This window comes from Salvelinus fontinalis, chromosome 8, assembly GCF_029448725.1.
Source record: "Salvelinus fontinalis isolate EN_2023a chromosome 8, ASM2944872v1, whole genome shotgun sequence".
Lineage (NCBI taxonomy): Eukaryota > Metazoa > Chordata > Actinopteri > Salmoniformes > Salmonidae > Salvelinus > Salvelinus fontinalis.
In genome coordinates this window covers 10,277,435-10,298,499 of record NC_074672.1, presented here as the reverse complement: position 1 = coordinate 10,298,499, position 21,065 = coordinate 10,277,435, and the positions used below count along the sequence as shown (strand labels likewise).

General features: G+C 43.7%; 1 protein-coding gene across 5 annotated transcripts; it reads left to right on the top strand.

The window, feature by feature from the left end:
* The first annotated feature begins 788 nt into the window (after positions 1–788).
* Positions 789–20,746, top strand: LOC129860517 (voltage-dependent L-type calcium channel subunit beta-4-like). 5 transcript variants are annotated; one of them, XM_055930962.1, is made up of 14 exons: positions 789–1,571; positions 6,693–6,812; positions 7,591–7,713; positions 7,965–8,086; positions 8,446–8,495; positions 8,821–8,840; positions 9,548–9,628; positions 13,810–13,868; positions 14,029–14,129; positions 14,402–14,553; positions 14,813–14,908; positions 16,589–16,759; positions 16,980–17,041; positions 17,301–20,746. In XM_055930962.1, the coding sequence occupies exons 1-13, from the start codon at positions 1,497–1,499 to the stop codon at positions 17,007–17,009; spliced, it is 1,200 nt and encodes a 399-aa protein (XP_055786937.1). In that variant the 5' UTR covers positions 789–1,496; the 3' UTR covers positions 17,010–17,041; positions 17,301–20,746. The 5 variants fall into 5 exon arrangements, with proteins under 5 accessions (XP_055786937.1, XP_055786936.1, XP_055786934.1 ...); XM_055930961.1 differs by having other exon boundaries at positions 792–1,571; positions 17,295–20,746; XM_055930959.1 differs by having other exon boundaries at positions 793–1,571; positions 17,298–20,746.
* Positions 20,747–21,065: the final 319 nt, after the last annotated feature.

Here is a 21,065-nt window from a genome sequence, read left to right as displayed (position 1 = left end):
GAGAGTTATCACATAGAGAGTTATCACATAGAGAGTTTATCATAGCGAGGTTATATCATAGAGAGGTATCCCACAGAGAGTTTATCATAGCGAGTTATCACATAGGGCGGTTATCATAGAGAGGTTATAACATAGAGAGGTTATCATAGCGAGATTATAACATAGAGAGGTTATCATAGAGGGAGTATATCATAGAGAGGTATCCCACAGAGAGTTTATCATAGCGAGTTATCACATAGGGCGGTTATCATAGAGAGGTTATAACATAGAGAGGTTATCATAGAGAGGTTATAACATAGAGAGGTTATCATAGAGAGGTTATAACATAGAGAGGTTATCATAGCGAGGTTATAACATAGAGAGTTTATCATAGAGAGGTTATAACATAGAGAGGTTATCATAGCGAGGTTATAACATAGAGAGTTTATCATAGATAGTTATCACATAGAGAGGTTATCATAGAGCGTTATCACATAGAGAGGTTATCATAGATAGTTATCACATAGAGAGGTTATCATAGAGCGTTATCACATAGAGAGGTTATCACATATAGAGGTTATCACACAGAGAGGTTATCATAGATAGTTATCACACAGAGAGGTTATCATAGTTATCACATAGAAAGGTTATCATAGAGAGTTATCACACAGAGAGGTTATCATAGTTATCACATAGAGAGGTTATCATAGTTATCACACAGAGAGGTTATCATAGTTATCACATAGAGAGGTTATCATAGATAGTTATCACATAGAAAGGTTATCATAGAGAGTTATCACACAGAGAGGTTATCATAGAGCGTTATCACATAGAGAGGCTATCACATATAGAGGTTATCACACATAGAAGTTATCACAGAGTGAGATTGTCATAGAGTTATCACAGAGATCATATAGAGGGGGATGTGTTGTAAACAGTGGGTATATGTGTAATGTAAAGACAGGGGTTCTAAATACAGTTACAAGCAGGAGAAGAAAAATATAGTCTCCTTCCTGCAGAGGACAGGGATGTATTTTACCTGGCAGGAGAAATGAGGTCCGTGTGTTCTACAGACTAGAGAGAAGGGAGAAGGGGTACACTACAGTACAGTGGATAAGCAGTGTCATGGTAACTGGAGAGGCGTGTAGAAGAAGAAGAATCGAGAGAAGAGGAAAGAAAGGATCAAGGTCTTCTTGCATAAAATAACAAAAAAAGAAGGAAGGAAAAGAAGGAAGAAAGAAAGTGTTTGAAGCTTGGGAGAGAGAGACTCGAGCAGAACCGACCCGGCCAGTGAGAGGGCGTATACGGCACACCAAGCTCCAGTACTGCAGTTAGGGCATACATTTTGTATAGGAAATGGCTGTTGAGGCATTCAGCCCAGCCAAGTCAGGCAGGCAGGCAGTGCACTAATGTCAGAACGGAGCACTTAGGCCGAGCCTCAGCGCACTGCCTCTCTCTCTGCCTGTAACTAACGACGGGCTTGGAGGCTGGGGAAGCAGAGGAGGGGAGGGGTCTGCATGTTTGAGATGGAGAAGAAGAGAGCGAAGGCAGCGGTAGAAGCATGTCCGACTCGAGCGCTACAGGACTCATCGGTAATAAGGTATTGTGTTGCTCTCTGTTGCTTTCTCTCTCTCTCTCTCTCTCTCTCTCTCTCTCTCTCTCTCTCTCTCTCTCTCTCTCTCTCTCCCTCTCTCTCTCTCTCTCTCTCTGTCTCTCTCTCTCTCTCTCTGCAGCATCAGGCCATCTGTCTGTCTTTCCATCTGCTCTCCGTTTCCACAATCTGGTACCTCTCTTCTAATCTAATGCTCTAATGCTCTTCTCCTCCTCACTCTCCTCCTACCGCTCCTCTCCTCTGGTACCGCTCCCTCTCTCCTCTCTTTCATGCTCTACCCCTCCTCGTGTTTTCAACGTGCTCTACCTACCTCAGTAGAAAGCCTGTTCTTGTTCACTCACTCTGTAAGCATAACCCCCACTCTTCCTCTGCCTTTCCCCTTCCTCGTCAGGTATACAGGAACACATGTCTTTCCATCTCTCCTCTCTGGACTTTCTCTGCTCCACTTTGTACTTTGCATGTTGCTGTTGCTATCTTGTCTGAGATATTTGTGCTGAATACCGAGTTTGGAAATTATAAAAGGGGATCAATTCAGTTAAAAGATATAGAATGGTATAACAAGTATGACATGTCATAAGAGATTTTATATAAAACAAATTCAAACTAAATCGTGTTATCTCAATCAACAAAAACGTGGGTTTACAAAAACAGAATCTGGGCAGCTGAATGGAAATTGTCCATGAGTTTGTCTGTTATTGGGGGGAAAGTGGTATTATTATTATCTATACGGGGCTCCTGAGTGGCACAGCGGTCTAAGGCACTGCATCTCAGTGCTAGAGGCCTCACTACAGACACCCGGGTTCAAATCCAGGCTGTATCACAACTGGCTGTGATTGAGAGTCCCATAGGGTGGTGTACAATTGGGTCTGGCCGGTGTAGGCCATTATTGTAAATAAGAATTTGTTCTTAACTGACTTGCCAAGTTAAATACTGAGAGATGCTGACTCAACTGACTGCTGTGTGTGGGGTGCCACCACCTGGACAAACTATGTTGTTGCTACCTCATGTATTATTTGCTGAGAAAATGCTTTCTTATTTTCTTGTCAGAGAGGAATACGTGAAATGTGTGTGTCTGTGAGAGGGCGGTAGCTACTGTCGGCAATGTGCAAGGGAATACCCCTGCACATTTACTCGGTTCTGGTATGTATACAGACAAGTTATTGTTACTCATTATTTCTCTCTCTCGCTCTCTCTCTGTCTCTCTCTCTGTCTCTCTCTGTCTCTCGCTCCCTTTGTCACTCTCTCTCACTCTCTCTCTCGCTCTCTCTCTCGCTACACCACATATGTTACAGCCACGCCAACTGAATGTCATCCCCTTCTAGGATCTTGTGTCTCTTCTAGTATCACATGGCTGTATTGATCTGTCTCAGTGTTTTGTGGTTGGCAGTGACTTCTTAGGGTGATCTTTTAAAGCCCTGGTATGATATATGGTGGATGTTGCAATGATTGTTGTTATAGGCGATACAGTCGTCTTCAGAATAACAAGCTGGCTCATCATTTGAAAATGATATAATTCAACTGGTGTCTGACAATAAGTTCTTGGCAAAAGCGAACAACGGGTTTGGTTTTGCTCAGATTCACAGGCCAGGGAAGTGGAAATTGGAATAATCTAAGAGATATACTCTAGCTATGGTGTGGGACTGTGAGATCAGGACAGTGTCAGAGAGAGAGGGCCTTTATATCCATCGAGTCTCTTCCGCTCTACCCCTCTCCCCTCTTTTTCCCTGCACTCTTTCCTCTCCCCTCCTTTTCCCTGCTCTCCAACCCTCTTTCCTCTCCCCTCCTTTTCCCTGCTCTCCCACCCTCTTTCCTCTCCCCTCCTTTTCCCTGCTCTCCAACCCTCTTTCCTCTCCCCTCCTTTTCCCTGCTCTCCAACCCTCTTTCCTCTCCCCTCCTTTTCCCTGCTCTCCGACCCTCTTTCCTCTCCCCTCCTTTTCCCTGCTCTCCGACCCTCTTTCCTCTCCCCTCCTCTCTCCTCCGGTCTCTCACACTTTACTCTGAGGACGCACTGGGTGGAACTTGACAGAATCCAGCCGGTGTTCCAACTTGCTGCTACTGGAAAGAGAGCAATGAGAGAGCAGTATTCATGGGATGCCAAGGGAATTGACCATGTTTCATAATTTTCCTTCAATTTGCAAGAGGCTGAATGTATCTCACAGGAGAAAGCATCCGAGCGAGCGAAACAGCGCCCCTCTGTCTCTCTATGTGTAGGACACCTATCTGATGCTGTCTGGTCCAAACGAGTATGACATTGTTGCCGCCTATAGCATTGAAGGCGAACGAAGCCAGTGAGCATCTGGCCTCCCCATCTGGCCATTCAGCGTTGAGCTCAACCATGAATGGTCCTGGCGCACCAAAAAAAATTGTCAAGGGAAGCCAGCTTGGATTTGGCGTCACTCCTATAAAATCCCATTGATAGCATACGTCATTGACAGAAAAACTTGATTTGTGTTGTTTTCCTCAGCAGGCAGCTGAGGAAAGCAGCTAGCTAAAATTTTCCCTTTCCTAAATTAGCCATGGATGGAGATAGGGACTTGTACTTGTGGTTTTACTTCATTCTCTGTACTAGCCAATGATAATAATGGCGATTCTGATCCAACCATTAATTCATACATTTTTGTGCCCCTGGCCTGAGAGGATGGAAGTTGAATATATAGCTAGATGTAGAATGCCAAAGTTAACTAGCTAACGTTGCCCATGAAAGGAAGTTAGGCTAGCGAGCAAGCATTTTAGCCAGGTAGCCAAGGACACCAAAAACTAAAAGTGTGTACTGTATGACAGAGTGATAGACTGTTTCGTCAACATGAACGAGAGAAGGATGGCATTGGCGTTTCTCTACAAGTAGGGTGAGTCAACATTTTTTTCTACTTGCACGAACACACACACACACACACATACAGAAATCAGAACCATGGACAGCCACATCATATTGAGCTTATGTTGATTGGACTAAATTGTCACTGTATTAGACGAAGCAGAGGTGATTTGATGATGCTGACATGTTGAAGTTGAAATGGTGCTATAATAGTGGAGGCAGCCCCTGTTTTCTTTGTAACTTGCGGTAACTCTCCTGGTTCTAAATTGATAGTTGTTTAGTGGTCCGAAAACGTCGGAAACATTAACTTTCTTGACCATGCTGTAGGTCATGTAACTGTCTGTTACTGTACATGCAATATGCTTTGTGGACTTCACTGGACAGAGGTTGCTGTCCGGTTTTGTGATTTTATTCTGCCACTGGGTCTTCTTATTATCTCGTCCTTTAGGTCTATGTATCACGGTCGCAGGGCATATGAATGAACAGGTTACAGTGCAAACAAAGCAATTATCACCACACAAAGGTTGTAATATGGCATTGATTGGGCCCCCCAGATAGCATAAGAACACGGCGGTTGGGGTTACACCTGCATGCAGAAAGACATCTAATGTGAAACACATGCCACTGTTTACTGTATTAGTCACTCCCATCCGCAGCACTGCTAATCATTATTATAAGGCATTATAAAGGCTCATAGATGCTTATAACAAGTTATAGAGCGTTAGCATAGATGATATGGTAAAACACACACAATATATTTTTCAGGGTATTATGTATTAGTCTCATCCGCAGCACTACTAACCAAACTGAACTAGCGTCTTTCTTGTTAATTCTGCTTTGTTTCGTCCTATGGTCGAAGTATCTTTAGATGCAAGCCCCTCTCGGCATGCGTTGATATTTAAATGATACCCACACTGTACTCTGGATCGCTAAATCCAGCCTGGTGCCCAAATTATTTTGGGACGAGGGGATGGGGAGAGAGGGGAGGAGATAGGTGAAAGAAAGAAAGAGATAGATCAAGCCCCAAATGTTTTGGGATGGGGGAGAGAGAGGGGAAGAAGGGGAGCAGGGGGTGGAGAAAGACAAGGGGGAAAAAAAGGGAAAAAAAGAGAAAAGCTGTGCTCTGGATCGAGCCTGCAGAAATGACTTGGGAGAGGGGAAAGGGAGGGAGGGAGGAAGAGGGAGGGGTGGAGAAAAAAGAGAGAGAGACAGTTGAAAAAAGAGAAGGCTGCCTGCTGCTGTGCCGTTGTTATTGAGCTATATTTGGAGCTGTATTTGGAAGTGGTGTGTGTGGGTGTTTATGTGTATCAGCCTGGCATGTGAGGAGTCAGTCTTCCTCTGGTGTGTGTGGGCCAGCTGGGACTGAAAGGAGACGGGGATTGGAAAGCAGTGACGGTGAGTGTAGAGCATGTTGGGTTTAGGGCTGACCGAGGAGGGGGAGATGTGTTTTTACCCATGACAGGTTGGTCTGACAGTGAGCTGAAACGATGAGGCAATTAGTGTCTTGGACTGCTCTTCCTTTAACCAGGTTTCTTTCCTGAAAGTGTTGAGATATTTTAACAACTGGATACCTACCCTGGTTATGCTCTTCATGTCTCCAAAGTTATGGCTGTGATTGTGTGGTGACTTACTGATGGTGGGCGATATGAACTTGATAATACTGTTTAGATTAGAAGATACACGTATGTTCAGAATAGTGTGTACTCCTTTGTGGTTGAATGTGGTTGCAGCATCTATTGCAGCACAATCGACGGTAGACATACTGTATATAAGACAAGGTTTCCCTTCATTCACTTTAGTAAATAAACATTGGAACGCTACCATATGTACTGCATGTTGTTGTAGTGCTTGCCTCACACACATGCTCCCCAGAGTGGACTGCTTTGGAAAGCAGGAACTGAAGAGGAACTGGAACTGCCAGTCCCAGCTAGGCAGGTCCCATGGGTGCACTGCCAGGGCCAGGCCAGACAGGTACCTGCAGCAGGTAAAGGGACAGAACGTGCTCATCTCAGGTACTGGAGCAGGGAGTCCACATAAAGCCATCTGATCTGAAGTAATGGGTGACACTGAGAGCTTGGATTTGAATGATAGAAACATTATCAGCAATACAGTCGAAGTAAGTTTACAGGAAATGGGCTCCTCTGTGGTGTTATGTTTCTCCCCTTCCTGTAGGCTGACTCTCTCGTTTTTCCTCTCTCTGCCTCTCTGTTTCTATGTCTCTCTGTCTCTGTCTTCTCCCTCTCTCTCTCTCTCTCTCTTTCTATGTCTCTCCCTCCCTCTCTCTAGGGTTCAGCTGATTCCTACACTAGTAGACCCTCGGATTCCGACGTGTCCCTGGAGGACGACCCCGAGGCGTCTCGGCTTGAAGCCGAGCGCCAGGCCCAACTGCAGCTGGAGAGAGCCAAGGTAAGAAACCTCTCCTCCATCCGCTAGTCAGAGAGCCAAGGTAGGCAAACTCTCCTCCACCCGCTAGTCAGAGAGCCAAGATAAGCAACCTCTCCTCCACCCGCTAGTCAGAGAGCCAAGATAAGCAACCTCTCCTCCACCCGCTAGTCAGAGAGCCAAGATAAGCAACCTTTCCTCCACCTGCTAGTCAGAGAGCCAAGATAAGCAACCTTTCCTCCACCCGCTAGTCAGAGACCCAAGATAAGCAACCTTTCCTCCACCCGCTAGTCAGAGAGCCAATGTAGGTAAACTCTCCTCTACCCACTAGTCAGAGAGCCAAGATAAGCAACCTTTCATCCACCCGCTAGTCAGAGAGCCAAGATAAGCAACCTCTCTTCCACCCGCTAGTCAGAGAGCCAAGATTAGTAGAGTTAGTAAGCAGAGTCAGGAGTTTAGTTAGTGAATTAGCTTGAAACCAAACGTCAGGCCCAACTGAGCTATGGTAAGAGTTCAACTTTAGTCAGTAGAGTTTATATAGGAGTTTATTCAGGCCCAACTGCAGCTGGAGAGCGCTAAGGGGAGTGACCCTTCTTCAAGCTCTCTTCTCCCCTGCAACTATTCCTCTGATCGTAAATGTGAATGTGTTCTCAGGCAACTAAGTGTTGAATATAAAAAATGAAGCCGAGTTATTCAGGCCCAGAGAGCCAAGGAGAGATCCCCATAGGATGGAATATCGTCAGGTAACAGAATCCTTTCATAAACACTTCATATATGTTGAGTCTCTCTCTGTCCTCCCCAGTCGAAACCGGTAGCATTTGCAGTGAAGACCAACGTGAGTTACTGTGGGGCTCTAGATGGGGACTGTCCTGTCCAAGGTGCTGCTATCAACTTTGAAACCAAAGACTTTCTACACATAAAAGAGGTGAGTGGAGTTCCGTATGTGTCATCATCAACAATCCCTGTCACCATATCACGATCACATATATTATCTCTACTCTAATTACATTTCGCTTAACCAGTGCCTATTGTAACATAGTCCTTACACGTTGACAATATGTAAGACCATGACTTTGACAGGCATCTCTTTCACTTCAGTTACTAAGACATTAACCACATTAACCACTGCTGCCATATTGTTGGAACAGTATTGACATTTTGTCTCTTTGTCTGCAGAAATACAGCAATGACTGGTGGATCGGTCGGCTGGTGAAGGAAGGGGCGGATATCACCTTCATCCCCAGCCCGGTGAAACTGGAGGCCATGCGGATCAAACAGGAACAAAAACAGGCACAGAGGTCAGGGTTCATCCTCTCTCATACATCCCCATGCTACATTCCAAATCTCTTTCTCAGTCGTCTTTCCTTGATTCCTTGTGTCCTCCCCTACCATCCTCTCCCTGCCTCCTCAAAACGTCAGCAAGGAATTCCTTGCCTGGCAGACGGAAGCACAGTTGGCAGCTCAGTTGGTAGAGCGTGGTGCTTGCAACACCAGCATAGTGGGTTCAGTTCCTGGTTCTGCCCTTACGTATAATGTATGCACGCATGATGTAAGTCTGCTAACTGGCGTATATTTATTATGTTAAGCAAGGAGAGGATTCAAGGAAAGATAACATTGTTCTCGACCTGTTCTCACGCACCATGTTGTTGTCCTACAGGAAAGCAGCGAACACATCGTCCAGCTGGAGGTCCACACCACCATCTGCAGGTGATTGACCTCACGCTTCTGTCTCGTACCTGATTTCTGTAAAGTGATGGCAAAGACAAATGTCCATCATGGATGGACAACACAATTCTATACTGCGCTATGTAGCAAAGCCTGTTTATTCATTGGAACCAACCATGTGCACAGTATCCTGAGTTAAATGAAATTCAGATCCCAACCCTGACAGTGTTGCTGCTTTTTACTGGAGGAATGGGTATCAAAGGAAGCCACAGGATATCCTCTTCTCAGACACTATACCATCTGCTCTCCATAAATAGACATGCGTCTTTGCTTTAATGCTAAATCTGTTTTCTCTTGTTTTTACAAGCCAAACAGAAGCAAAAGCAGGTATGTTGGTCATGCAGGTTATTCTACTGTGTGTCAGATCTAGGAATAAAAATGGTACCCCCTGTATATAGCCTCCTTATTGTTATTTTATTCTGTAACTTTTTTTTTGCTACTTCTTTTCTTGTTGCTGCTTTAGTTTATTTAGTAAATATTTTCTTAACTCTTACTTTCCTTAAAAATGCATTGTTGGTTAAGGGCTTGTAAGTAAGTATTTCATGATAAGGTTGTATTCGGCGCGTGTGACAAATACAATTTGATTGATTGATTTCTTGATGTGTAAAATACTCTGCTCCACAGTCTTTTGTTCTTATTTAATTACACTTTGGTAGATCCTTTTCTCAATGACTGGGGGGGGGGGGGTTATGCTTAGCCTTGTAATTACCAGGCTGATTATCGCTCCGTGTAGCAACATTTTGGGAATTTTCAATACATTTCCTGATTTTCCCAAAATCCCGGTTGGAGTCTCCCAGAATAAGAAGGGAATGAGCAGACAACCAGGGAATTGATTAAAAGTTCCCAGAATTTTGCAACCCTAAGTGGAACGGAATGTAAGCTTGCGAGACTTCCGGATGGTTGTATGAGGTTAGGTTATGCTTGGGCCCAGACTTTTCCCTGACCACATGATCTGACCAGGAAAAACTCATGGCTCTATTATGGTCTTTAAAGTATAAGTTGTTCCAAGCCCAGTGTGTGTGTCTCCTGTGCAGACAGAGCATCTCCCACCCTATGATGTTGTTCCCTCCATGAGGCCGGTGGTGTTGGTGGGGCCATCCCTGAAAGGCTATGAGGTGAGAAGCTGGTCGATACACACACATGCAAGTACGCACGCACACACACCCTCACAGAGACACACAAATATGCACGCAAACACGCAAACACACAAACTTCCATTCCATTAGCCCATTAGGCCAACCCCATAAACTTATTATGATCAAATTACACTACATTATGATACAGTAACTCTATGAATCATGTGCTGCCCACTCACAATCACATAGAAAATCAACAAGTAGCCTATGTCTTATACTGCACATGCCCCATACAGATTACAATAGATGTGTAGGGATATAAGATGATACTGCATGCCATTTTACTGTAATGAGCTTGACAAACAAACAATTCTGCACAACTATAAGGCATATAATTAGATGAAATCTCTCTCTGCTTTAACATTTTCACTCTCTCTCTCTCTCTCTCTCTCCTGTGTGACTGCAGAGGCTGAGAGCCAAGCCGTTTGTTTTGTGTGTCTGTGAAATATTTATGCATTTCTCTGGTGATGTGCTTTGGGGATGCTCCGGAGGCATACGTCAGCCTTCTCTCTCCCCTTCTCCATCCCTCCCTCGCTCTGTCTTTCTCTTCTTCTCTCATTCTCACTCTCTTTGTCTCTCTCTCCCTTTCTCCTTCTCTCCCTCTCGCCCCCCTCTCTCCCTCTCCAAGACAGCAGGGAAGTTGCAGCAGTAGGAGTTCTTGGTTTTATCCCCTATTTCACAAGGCATCTTTTTATTTGTATTTTTTTATAGACGGCCACGCCTCGCCTCTCACACACACACACACACACACAGGCTGGGCCAGGCAAAGGTTTCTCTGTCTGCTCCTCCACAGAGATTACCGCTCTCTAAGCTCCACTGCCACAGTCAGACTAACATTGTCTTTAGTGAGATGGAAAGAAAGGAACACTTAGACCCATGTTGTCTACTTCCTATAGTTACACAAACAGACCACACACATAGATCTGTCCTTATTTAATAAAGGATATAGAGATGTTGGTTCCTTGACTTTCGAAGTATTTCAGAGAGGGAGGGTGGGAGGGAGAAGGGGAGGCCGAAAGAGAGGATTTTTTGGTGAACAAGGGCCAAATCAGATACAAAGTGACATTCAGTTGACCATCTCCATATTTATTTGTTATCGCCATCGAAATGCTAGATCCAACAAGAACATCAAGGGGTTAGAAATCCAATGTCAATGTTTGCCGATGGCTCAAGTTTTTTCTTAAGTCCGCAATCTAGATCCCTGCACAGTCTCATTGAAGATTTTGATCACTTTTCTAGTCTCTCTGGACTAAAACCTAAGTATGACAAGTGTACCATATTACGTATTGGTAGTTTACCAATACAACGAGCGGATGGTGAAGTAGACATACTTGGTATTCATACAGTATCTCAAAAAATCTAAATGTTCTTACCACAACCAATTTCAATAGAAAATTTGCAATTAACTCTTTGCTCTTATCACAGTTTACTTGAATGTTTGCATCATGCAGTTCTATGCAACTGTAGGCCTTGTAAAAAATGTACTCACATCTGTCATCACTATTATGTTGATTGATTGATTCCAGTTAATAATTTTGGATTGAAAACGTATTGGCAGTCTAGCCAGCCCAATGTTGAATATAAACCAAATTTGATCACATTCATATTTTCTCCTGATACACAAATGGACTATAAATACATAACGTTACCAATTAGTTTACCCTGAACAAATGGACAGGGCACATAGGCTGTATGCATCTGCTCTTATTAGTAGCCTACAGTTGATCAGACTGAAAAATGGTCTCGTTTTCATCACATACAGCATGTCAGAGCTCTAATGTTTAGGTGTAGGCTCTGCTGCTGCAACATTTATATCATGAGTTTTTGCTTGTGTCTGTCCGGAGTGATTATGTGTTTTCATCTAAATAAATACCGGAGGAAAGTGGAAAGCCTACTTGAGCGCACGTGAAATGGATGATGCGATGGAAGCTATGAAATCAGTCGGAAGTTCGATATGTTCTGCATTGTTACGTGGAATTAACTCTGCGAGCTCATTGTAGTTTCCCTTGTCGGAGGAACTGTCCCTCTCGTACTGTCCTCTATAAGCATATTCTTGCATGCCCAAAAAACGCAGTGGTGTTGATAAGCCGCTTGAGAACATCCCTGTTTCTTCTAACGTTCTCGTTGTGTCGCGCAGTTTGGCAGTTTGAATACGCAGACATTCGTCATGATCGATGCAGCTTTTTCCTAGAAGCTTGAATCTGATGCGGGCATGTATATGCTGCCTGCTAAACGATCTATATTCTTCGGGTCACTGTACCCACCTTTTGACCAAGGCTCAGATTTTCCAAAGAGCGGGCAAGGCCAGCAATACAGACGGCTTGATGAAAGGCTCCTTGCTAACCAGCTATACTTTTGATACCAGTTGGTATTGAACGCCCTCAACTGTTCATCCTTCTTCATCAAACTTATCTCAGGCAGAGGTCGACCCTCACTTTTAATTCGCACCGTGTACCCCAGAGAATGAAAGAGGTTCTTCAACAAAAAGACCACAACATTTTCGGCAGCGTTGGCCATTCTACCATTCTGGCGGAGAAAACTGCACAATCGCGCTGGTAATTTTAGTTTGTTAGTGCTACTGAAGTTAGCAAGGCACATTTAAATAAATTGCACTAGCTGGACACAAAAATAAAGTTCTAAAACCAATAAAACAATTTATAATATACTTCCTCCGTGTCCTGTAATTGAAAAAAATGATTTGAATTGAATAATATTGGTCAACTATCACTTTTCACTCTTAATCTCTATCCAACAATGTCACCAAACTCCTCAACACATAGAACCCCCATAATGCTCTGTGGCATAATCCCAATACAACTCGCTAGGTTCATTCTCTAATCCTAATTCTATGATTGGATGTCAGTTCATACTGCAACATTTTTGATTGGTTGGAGGACGTCCTCCGGAAGTGGTCATAATTACCATGTATGAAGTTAATGTAGCCAAAGGAGGACGGAAGCTAGCTGTCCTCCGGCTACACAATGGTGCTACCCCAGACAGTGCTGTTGAAGTTACTGTAGACCTTCACTGCAAAACAGTTTATTTTAAACAGTTATCTGGTGACATATGAATATGTTTAATACAGCTTTATCTAAAAATCTAAAATTTGAATGTTTCACTATTTTTATTTTTATGAAATTTCACCGAGGAGGATGGGCCTCCACTGATGCCAATATAAGGGGCATACAACAATCTCAGCTCTGTAGATTTTGCTGCGAAGAGTATTTGTTCCTCCTATGTAGCTTGTTTCTGGTCACAGAAAAAATCACAACATTCACTTAAAATTAACCTTACAAATAGCAGTGTTGGGCAATTTAGAAATCCATATTCAATCAATCAATAATATAATATTACTCGTAGTATATGTTTTCATCTTGAGCTCACAATCTGTGGATACTATGAGATTAGATAGGTTAAACATTCATGTAAAACATCACAGCACAATTGAAAAATATATGGCATATGGAAACCAAACGAGGGTCGTCTATGGGGATAGGTGGGATGGGCTGAAAGTGGCTGAGGGGTGGGATTAAAGAGCTGATGTATGGTAATGTATTATTGTTATGTGACTGCTGTATAGAAAAGTACCATGTATGTAAAATGTATGTAGATGTGGCAAAAAAATATGTGTCCTCCTGAAAAGGGGGGGAGGGGGTGGCTTAATAAGTATCCAGTTGACCAATCATAAGGTTCACTGCAGCGCAGCGATCAGTGGGGGGTGGTAAGTGCGTTGTTGTGATCGGGAGGGTGGTGTGTTCAGGAAGTGTCAGCATTTGAAGGCCTGTAGACCAGTGTCTGTGATGTCACCTATAACATGCTCTGGAAGACTATTCCATATATGGACAGCAGTGTGCAGGAAGCTTCTGTCCAGGGAGCATGTTGTGGTGAACGATAGTTTTGACTAGATAGTATACAGTTTACGTCAGAATTGACCTGAATGGACTTTTCGTAGCAGGTTAGGAGAACTTAGAAAGTCTAAGCCCTTGGGGGGAGGGGGGGGGTAAATTGACAGAGGCGGTCTCCTATTGTTATACCACCAAAATGTCACGAATAAGGACACTAACATGACGTCCATTCTAAAACCTCTATGAATCTGGCCATGACATTCAGGGGTCAGTGCTCTCTCCTAACCAATCACCATCCTCCCCTCTGTGTTCCAGGTAACGGACATGATGCAGAAGGCCCTGTTTGACTTCCTGAAACACAGGTTTGATGGGAGGTGGGTACAGCCAGAACCACTACAGAATAAGTTGTCAAATTGTTTTGTGAAAATGCTTGCTGATTTTGAATGCATTGTACCCATTTGTGTGGTAGGAATGGTATTCTTAAATAGTCCAATTAAATTGAATCTATTCATCTAAATGTATCTATCTTTTCAGAATCTCTATCACACGGGTGACTGCTGATCTGTCATTGGCCAAAAGGTCTGTACTGAACAAGAAGGCCATCATGGAGAGGTCCAACACACGCTCCAGTCTAGGTGAATGGAGGATGACTTTTTCTGCATCCCTCATCAGCTTTTTTAATTACAGAAATTCTGGAGCTTTCAAATGTTCATCTTTATTCTGGGTCTGGAATAGCCCTCAGTCAGTCCTGTGGGAAATCGTTTAGACAGCTGTGTTGATGGTTGTACTATATCACTCAGGACCGACAACACACTTTCTCTTCTCTCTTCTCTGTACTTACTTGGCCTTCTGTGGTTCTGTTGGTCTGTGCTACCTGACTGTAATTCTCTCTGTGTTGGGGTGGTAGCTGAGGTCCAGAGTGAGATTGAGAGAATTTTTGAGCTGGCTAAGACCCTACAGCTTGTAGTTCTGGATGCAGACACCATCAACCACCCAACACAACTCCTCAAAACATCCCTGGCTCCTATCATCGTTTATGTTAAGGTGTCCTCTCCAAAGGTAAGGACTGATCCACTACCTGCACACTGTCAGTCAGTCAGCAAAAGAGCCAGCGAGACAATCAGCCAGCCCGCCCGCCAAATCAGTCAGCTAGCCAGCTAGTCAGCCAGACAGTCAGCCAACAAGCCAGTCAGCCAGCTAGTCAGCCAGCCAGACAGCTAGTCAACCAGTCAGCCAGCTAGTCAGCCAAACAGTCAGCCAGTCTGCCAGCCAGCCAGTAAGCCAGCCAGTCAGTTAATATTTTTCTCCCCTCTCCCAGGTTCTTCAGAGGCTCATCAAATCTCGGGGGAAATCTCAAAGTAAACACCTCAACGTACAGATGATGGCAGGAGACAAACTAGCACAGTGTCCACCCGTATGTAATGAAAATAATACTTATACATTTATTTCCATTGTACAACAATCCCAAAGTGTACGGTACTGTCTTTCCACTCTAATGGAATGCGTGCACTCACCAGTTAGGGTTAGCAGCATTCCCTTGAGGCTTACCGTTTAGATAAAGTGTTCATTTGAGTTTGGTTTTTGACGTTGCCATCTACAGTGCATTCGGAAAGTATTCAGACCTCTTCTTCCACATTTTGTTACGTTACAGCCTTATTCTAAAATGTATTAAATAAATGTTTTTCCTCATCAATCTACACACAATACCCCATTATGACGAACCGAAAACAGGTTTAAGAAATTTTTGCAAATGTATAAAAAGTAACAAACAGAAATACCTTATTTACATAAGTATTTAGACCCTTTACTATGAGACGCGAAATTGAGCTCAGGTGCATCCTGTTTCCATTTATCATCCTTGAGATGTTTCTACAACTTGATTGGAGTCCACCTGTGGTAAATTCAGTTGATTGGACATGATTTGGATTGGCACACCCCTGTCTCTATAAGGTCCCACAGTTGACAGTGCATGTCAGAGCAAAAAACAAGCCTCTAGGTCGAAGGAATTGTCCGTAGAGCTCCGAGACAGGATTGTGTCGAGGCACAGATCTGGGGAAGAAAACCAAAAATGTCTGCAGCATTGAAGGTCCCCAAGAACACAGTGGCCTCCATCATTCTTAAATGGAAGAAGTTTGGAACCACCAAGACACTTCCTAGAGCTGGCCGCCCAGCCAAACTGAGCAATTGGGAGAGAAGGGCCTTGGTCAAGGAGGTGACCAAGAACCCAATGGTCACTCTAACAGAGCTCCTCTGTTGAGATGGAAGAACCTTCCAGAAGGACAACCATCTCTGCAGTACTCCACCAATCAGGCCTTTATGGTAGTGGCCAGGTGGAAGCCATTCCTCAGTAAAAGGCACATGACAGCCCGCTATGAGTGCCAAAAGGCACCTAAAGGACTCTCAGACCATGAGAAACAAGATTCTCTGGTCTGATGAAACCAAGATTGAACTCTTGAAGCGTTACGTCTGGAGGAAACCTGGCACCATCCCTACGGTGAAGCATGGTGGTGGCAGGATCATGCTGTGGGGATGTTTTTCAGCGTCAGGGACTGGGAGAAAAGTCAGAATTTAGGGAAAGATGAATGGAGCAAAGTACAGAGTGATTCTTGATGAAAACCTGATCCAGAAAGCTCAGGACCTCAGACCGGGGCGAAGGTTCACTTCCAACAGGACAACGACCCTAAGCACATAGCCAAGACAACTCAGTAGTGGCTTTGAGACAAGTCTCTGAATGTCCTTGAGTGGCCCAGCCAGAGCCCGGACTTGAACCTGTTTACACATCTCTGGAGAGACCTGAAAATAGCTGCGCAGCGACGCTCCCCATCCAACTTGACAGAGCATGAGAGGATCTGCAGAGAAGAATGGGAGAAACACCCCAAATACAGGCGTGCCAAGCTTGTAGCGTCATACCCAAGAAGACTTAAGGCTGTAATCCCTTCCAAAGGTGCTTCAACAAAGTACTGAGGAAAGGGTCTGAATTGATGAGGAAAAATAACTATTTAATCCATTTTAGAATAAGGCTGTAACATAACAAAATGTGGAAAAAGTAGAGCGGTCTGAATACTTTCCGAATGCACTGTATCTCATCTCTCAGGAGATGTTTGATGTGATCCTGGATGAGAACCAGCTGGAGGATGCATGTGAACACCTGGCAGAGTACCTGGACATCTACTGGCGCGCCACTCACCTGCCCTGTTCCACCCCCCTCAACCCCCTATTGGACCAGAGCGTGGTCACCCCGCCCTCTGCTAACTCCAGCCAACAGGCAAGCTCCTCTCAGCATGATATTTGATGACCAATAGGTTCCATGCATGTCTTTTTTGCAATTGTGCTGTGCATTTTTATTAATGCGGTTCCTGAAATTGTGCAGCACGACTGAAAAAAGAAATATGACCTTGTATGCCACCAAATAATCTGGCCCTGAATCTGTGATCATTTTGCTGCTTGCTATTCTCTCCTTCATCCTTGTCTTTCTGTGTTTCCAGTTCTCAGAGACTCAAGAGTTAATAGAATGATCACTACCTAGCTACCACAGACTCAGACCTGGGTGAGTAGGACCACCTCAACAGTCACTATCCCTCCCTACACTCTTAGAAAAAAAAATGTTCCCCAGAACCTAAAAGGGTTATTCGGCTGTCCCCATTGGAGAACCATTTGAATAACCCTTTTTGGTTTCAGGTAGAACCCTTTTGGGATCCATTTATTTATACCTGGAACCAAAAAGGGGCGGGCCGAAGAACCCTTTTTCAAAGAGTGTACCATTTTTCTTTATTCTGCTCTACTCTGTTTTCTTCTATAAGAAGCAGCCACTGCTGTGGTTCAGAGGTAAGGGGTCAGAAGTCCGAGGTCACTGGGGGTCACGGGGGGACCAGGGGTCGGCAGCCTTCGTTCCTGTCTGGATAGGCACCATCTCCACAGGCCTGCCCCTCTCAATCCTGGAGAGGTAGAAGGAGGTGGATGACAGGGGGACAGGGCAGCTTGCATCTGAGATAGACAGCAGGAGAAGGCGGTTGAGGAGCAGTAAGAGGAGCATGACGAGGAGGAGGAAGAGGAGAACACCCCCCCCCCCCCCGAAAAAGACGGACCCCCACCTCCACGCTGCCCCCTGCTGGAGAGTCCTCCCAGAGTCCCCTGACTGATCCCACAGCCACATGATGCTTCTCAGGGCCACGCACTGCAACAGCACTCAAAGGGAAAACAAAACAGAGCAGTGACCGGACCGCCAGCTTGACCCAGACCAAACCCTCTCGCCCCTTACATCCCCAAACCTCACTCTTCGCCCCCACCCTAACCCTCAGCACTATTAGCACTCAAAACCACTTAGCGATAGCACCCAAACAGTTATGTAAAACCCAAACTTTCACCACTGAACCAGCCCATGTGTTTCCACTAAGGGCAGGCCTTTCCAGACACAGATGGGTTGGTCCACGTCTGGTTCACACTCTGAAACAACAAATGTAATCTAATGCTTAATAATGCTTAGACTGTTGCATAGTGTGGCATAGGTCTCTTCCTAAAATCACTGTCCAATCAGAATTTATGAATGTGCTTAGAGTACAGTACAGTAGGGTAGAGTACAGTAGGGTAGAGTAGAGTAGCCCCCCACAATCAACAACTCCTCTCTTTAAAGCTCTAAGGTTTCTTAAGCTTTCTAAAGATGTACTGAGGAACATGGCAATGAAAGACAATGACATATCTCCCATATTACTGGATGGCTTCCGCCACCGCCATTTTCTATGAGTCGCGATTTAAAGATTGGACCAAATTGTTTGCTGTAATAAGGGCACACTGGGCAGTAGCAGAGTGCACCACCGTGTTCCGATGTGTTCAGGCACCTGGTCAGTACCGTATGTAATGACCAGAACCGTTCTCTTCCTTTATTGCTTGCGTTCTCTTGCTTGATAGCTTGTTTTTTTCATGGCCTGTTTGGTATTGTGTTCCCGTAACAGACTGGTGTTGTAGGCCTTATATAGTGACACAGAGGAATGAAGTATGCATGAATCAAAGCACATTATCAAAGCACAAACTTGCACATTGCCATCTACAGCTCTTGTGTATCTTTATCATGTTTCAACAGAATGTATCAACAGAAGGTCAGAGTAGCTGCGCCATTAAATTCACCAATCAGATCGCAGGCGAGGACCCAGGTGGAGGAGTCAGACCACACACGTTTGCTTGTACTTTTTTTGTTATTTTTATAACCAAAAACATCATCAGTACTTGAGGAGATACATTAACCATCTGTAAGTTCAAAACGTTTAGGGCACACAGAAAAATCTCCCTAAAACCAATTCCAGTTTCTCCTTAATGTATTCTTGCATGCCTTATCACTATACAGCCCACATTACAGGACTTTACTGTATCTCTCCTCCCACTGTTCAACCTGTCAGGATCCAATCTGCTCTCTCCTCAGACACTACATTACACTCAATTTAAGCAGTTAATTAGCACTTCTGATAACAAGTTCGGTTTAAGTTCTGATAAAAAAAGTTTAGTTAAAGTCCCAGCGCTTCAATGATGAGTAGCCTATAAAGACTATGCTTCCACAATAATTCAGTTCTCATGAATTATGATGTAAATCTACCTATCCGCCTATTCTACTGTTATCAAAGATTGTCCGTTTCACTTCCTGTTTTTCTTTCGTTGGGAGCGAGGGACCTCTAGTGTTGGGCTTGTGTTATGACACCTGAAGTAACACGTTACTGAATGTCATCCAACGTAATACCATCGCCCAAATGTCAACTCATGTATCTGAATAAAAGAGATATATTCACTAGTGATACTGCTCTGCTTGAGGACAAGGAGAATGATGATATGTCGCAAATATGTAGATCAAAAACTATTTTTATGAGCTTCCAACCCTTACAGGAGCTACATGTACGTTTTCGCATTGTAGTAATACATACCTGAAGCTTTCCCAAGCAAACAAGACCATAAATCACAGAGCAGGATGCATCTCACTATAGAAAAACACTCACATGCCATTAATTGATCATTATTGCTATATCATTACAAAACTGTATATGAATTACTACCACAGTTATTTAATCAAATGTATGTGCATGATATATCATATTTATTTTAGTAGAAAGACATATTTATTTTACAAGTAGAAGGGCTTTTCAGGATCATAGTCAGTCACTGGAGCTTTTCACATCTCATTCTAAAGAGAAAATGAACTGATGACTTGCATAGCCAATTAATTACATGATGTATGCACTCTAAGGTCACTTACTTGTATTGTATAATTAATATTCATTCTCAGTGATAACAAGGTGCACAAAATCTATAAACTGTTGACAGAAAATCATCTGGAAAATGTACTGTAGGTCTACTTGATCATGTCTTCAAAGCCTCATAAGCATGCATTTATACATAAATTGTGTATTTTCTCCCTTTTTAGTATGAAATGCAGAATCTGTCCAAAATGGCACCCTTTTCCCTTTTGCCATTTTCCCTATATAGTACAATATATAGGGAATAAGATGCTGTTTCAGATGCAACCACAGTGGTTATTTGGAACCATCTCGAGCATTGCCTCCATTGAGCGATCCCTAACCTAACATGTTACAATTTCTCAAAACTGTATAAAGGCTGGCTTATACTTCTACTTGGTCTAAGGATATGTCTGTAGACCACTAGATGGCGACCTCAGACAGTCAGTCGGTAGACCTACTGTAACGCAACCTTGAGACTTGAGAACTACAAAACATACACACCAACCAAGCACAGTTCCACCACTGAAACACAACAATCAGCATCAATCCCAGTTGCAAATATTACATTTTTCATGCAGGTAATTTATATAAATAATAATATAAGTAAAATTGATGGATATCCAAGGCACAAGTTTTTCCCAATTATCAATGTCTATTGTTTTGCTTTAGTTTTTCCAGACATACCTAAATTCTGTACGCAATACAAAGTCTTCTAGCATTGACAAGACAGTAGCTGAGACTATCAAGACTTCTCTTCTGTTTAAGACGGGGTAAGAATTGCACTATTTTCATTTTATGTCTGCTTTATATTTATAATGCTATAAATGCACTAAATGTAACTCTTCTGTACCCACCACCTACAATACTGAGTATGATGTCTGGTGTGATAACCCATGTCTATGACTTCAGAAAAGTCAACAAATGAAATGTCCTACTACTGTACCTAATTATGTACAGAATGCATCTGATTTAAATAACACATGAAAAATAAGAAACAAAATAAATAAACTGAACGTTTTATTGATGCTTACAAACGATGTGGTTATTTTATTTCTGAAAACAACAAGTAACCACAGTAGTTATTTGGAACCATTTTGACCTGCTACCGAGTGACTATAGTGGCTAACGCCCTTGTCCCGAAGCTAGCACCAGTTAGCCTCGAGCCAGGCGCATCTCCCGGGTAGCAAATTAAATTACTCCAGCTACAATACCTATTTTGCCAATTGGCCTGGACCCTGGACGACACGGAGCCCCGTCGATCCATCACGACTGGTCTGCCAACGTAATTCCGTCCGTTGTGCCCTCAACCGGCCTTTGCCGGACGTCGATGAAGACACTAGCCCCGGCCTGCTA

Excerpts from the sequence above, each read along its gene's own strand:
- LOC129860517 (XM_055930962.1), top strand. The coding sequence starts at position 1,497 with ATGTTTGAGATGGAGAAGAAGAGAGCGAAGGCAGCGGTAGAAGCATGT. Across the intron at positions 7,714-7,964 it reads ACTTTCTACACATAAAAGAG|AAATACAGCAATGACTGGTG; the intron begins GTGAGTGGAGTT and ends CTTTGTCTGCAG. Across the intron at positions 9,629-13,809 it reads CATCCCTGAAAGGCTATGAG|GTAACGGACATGATGCAGAA; the intron begins GTGAGAAGCTGG and ends TCTGTGTTCCAG.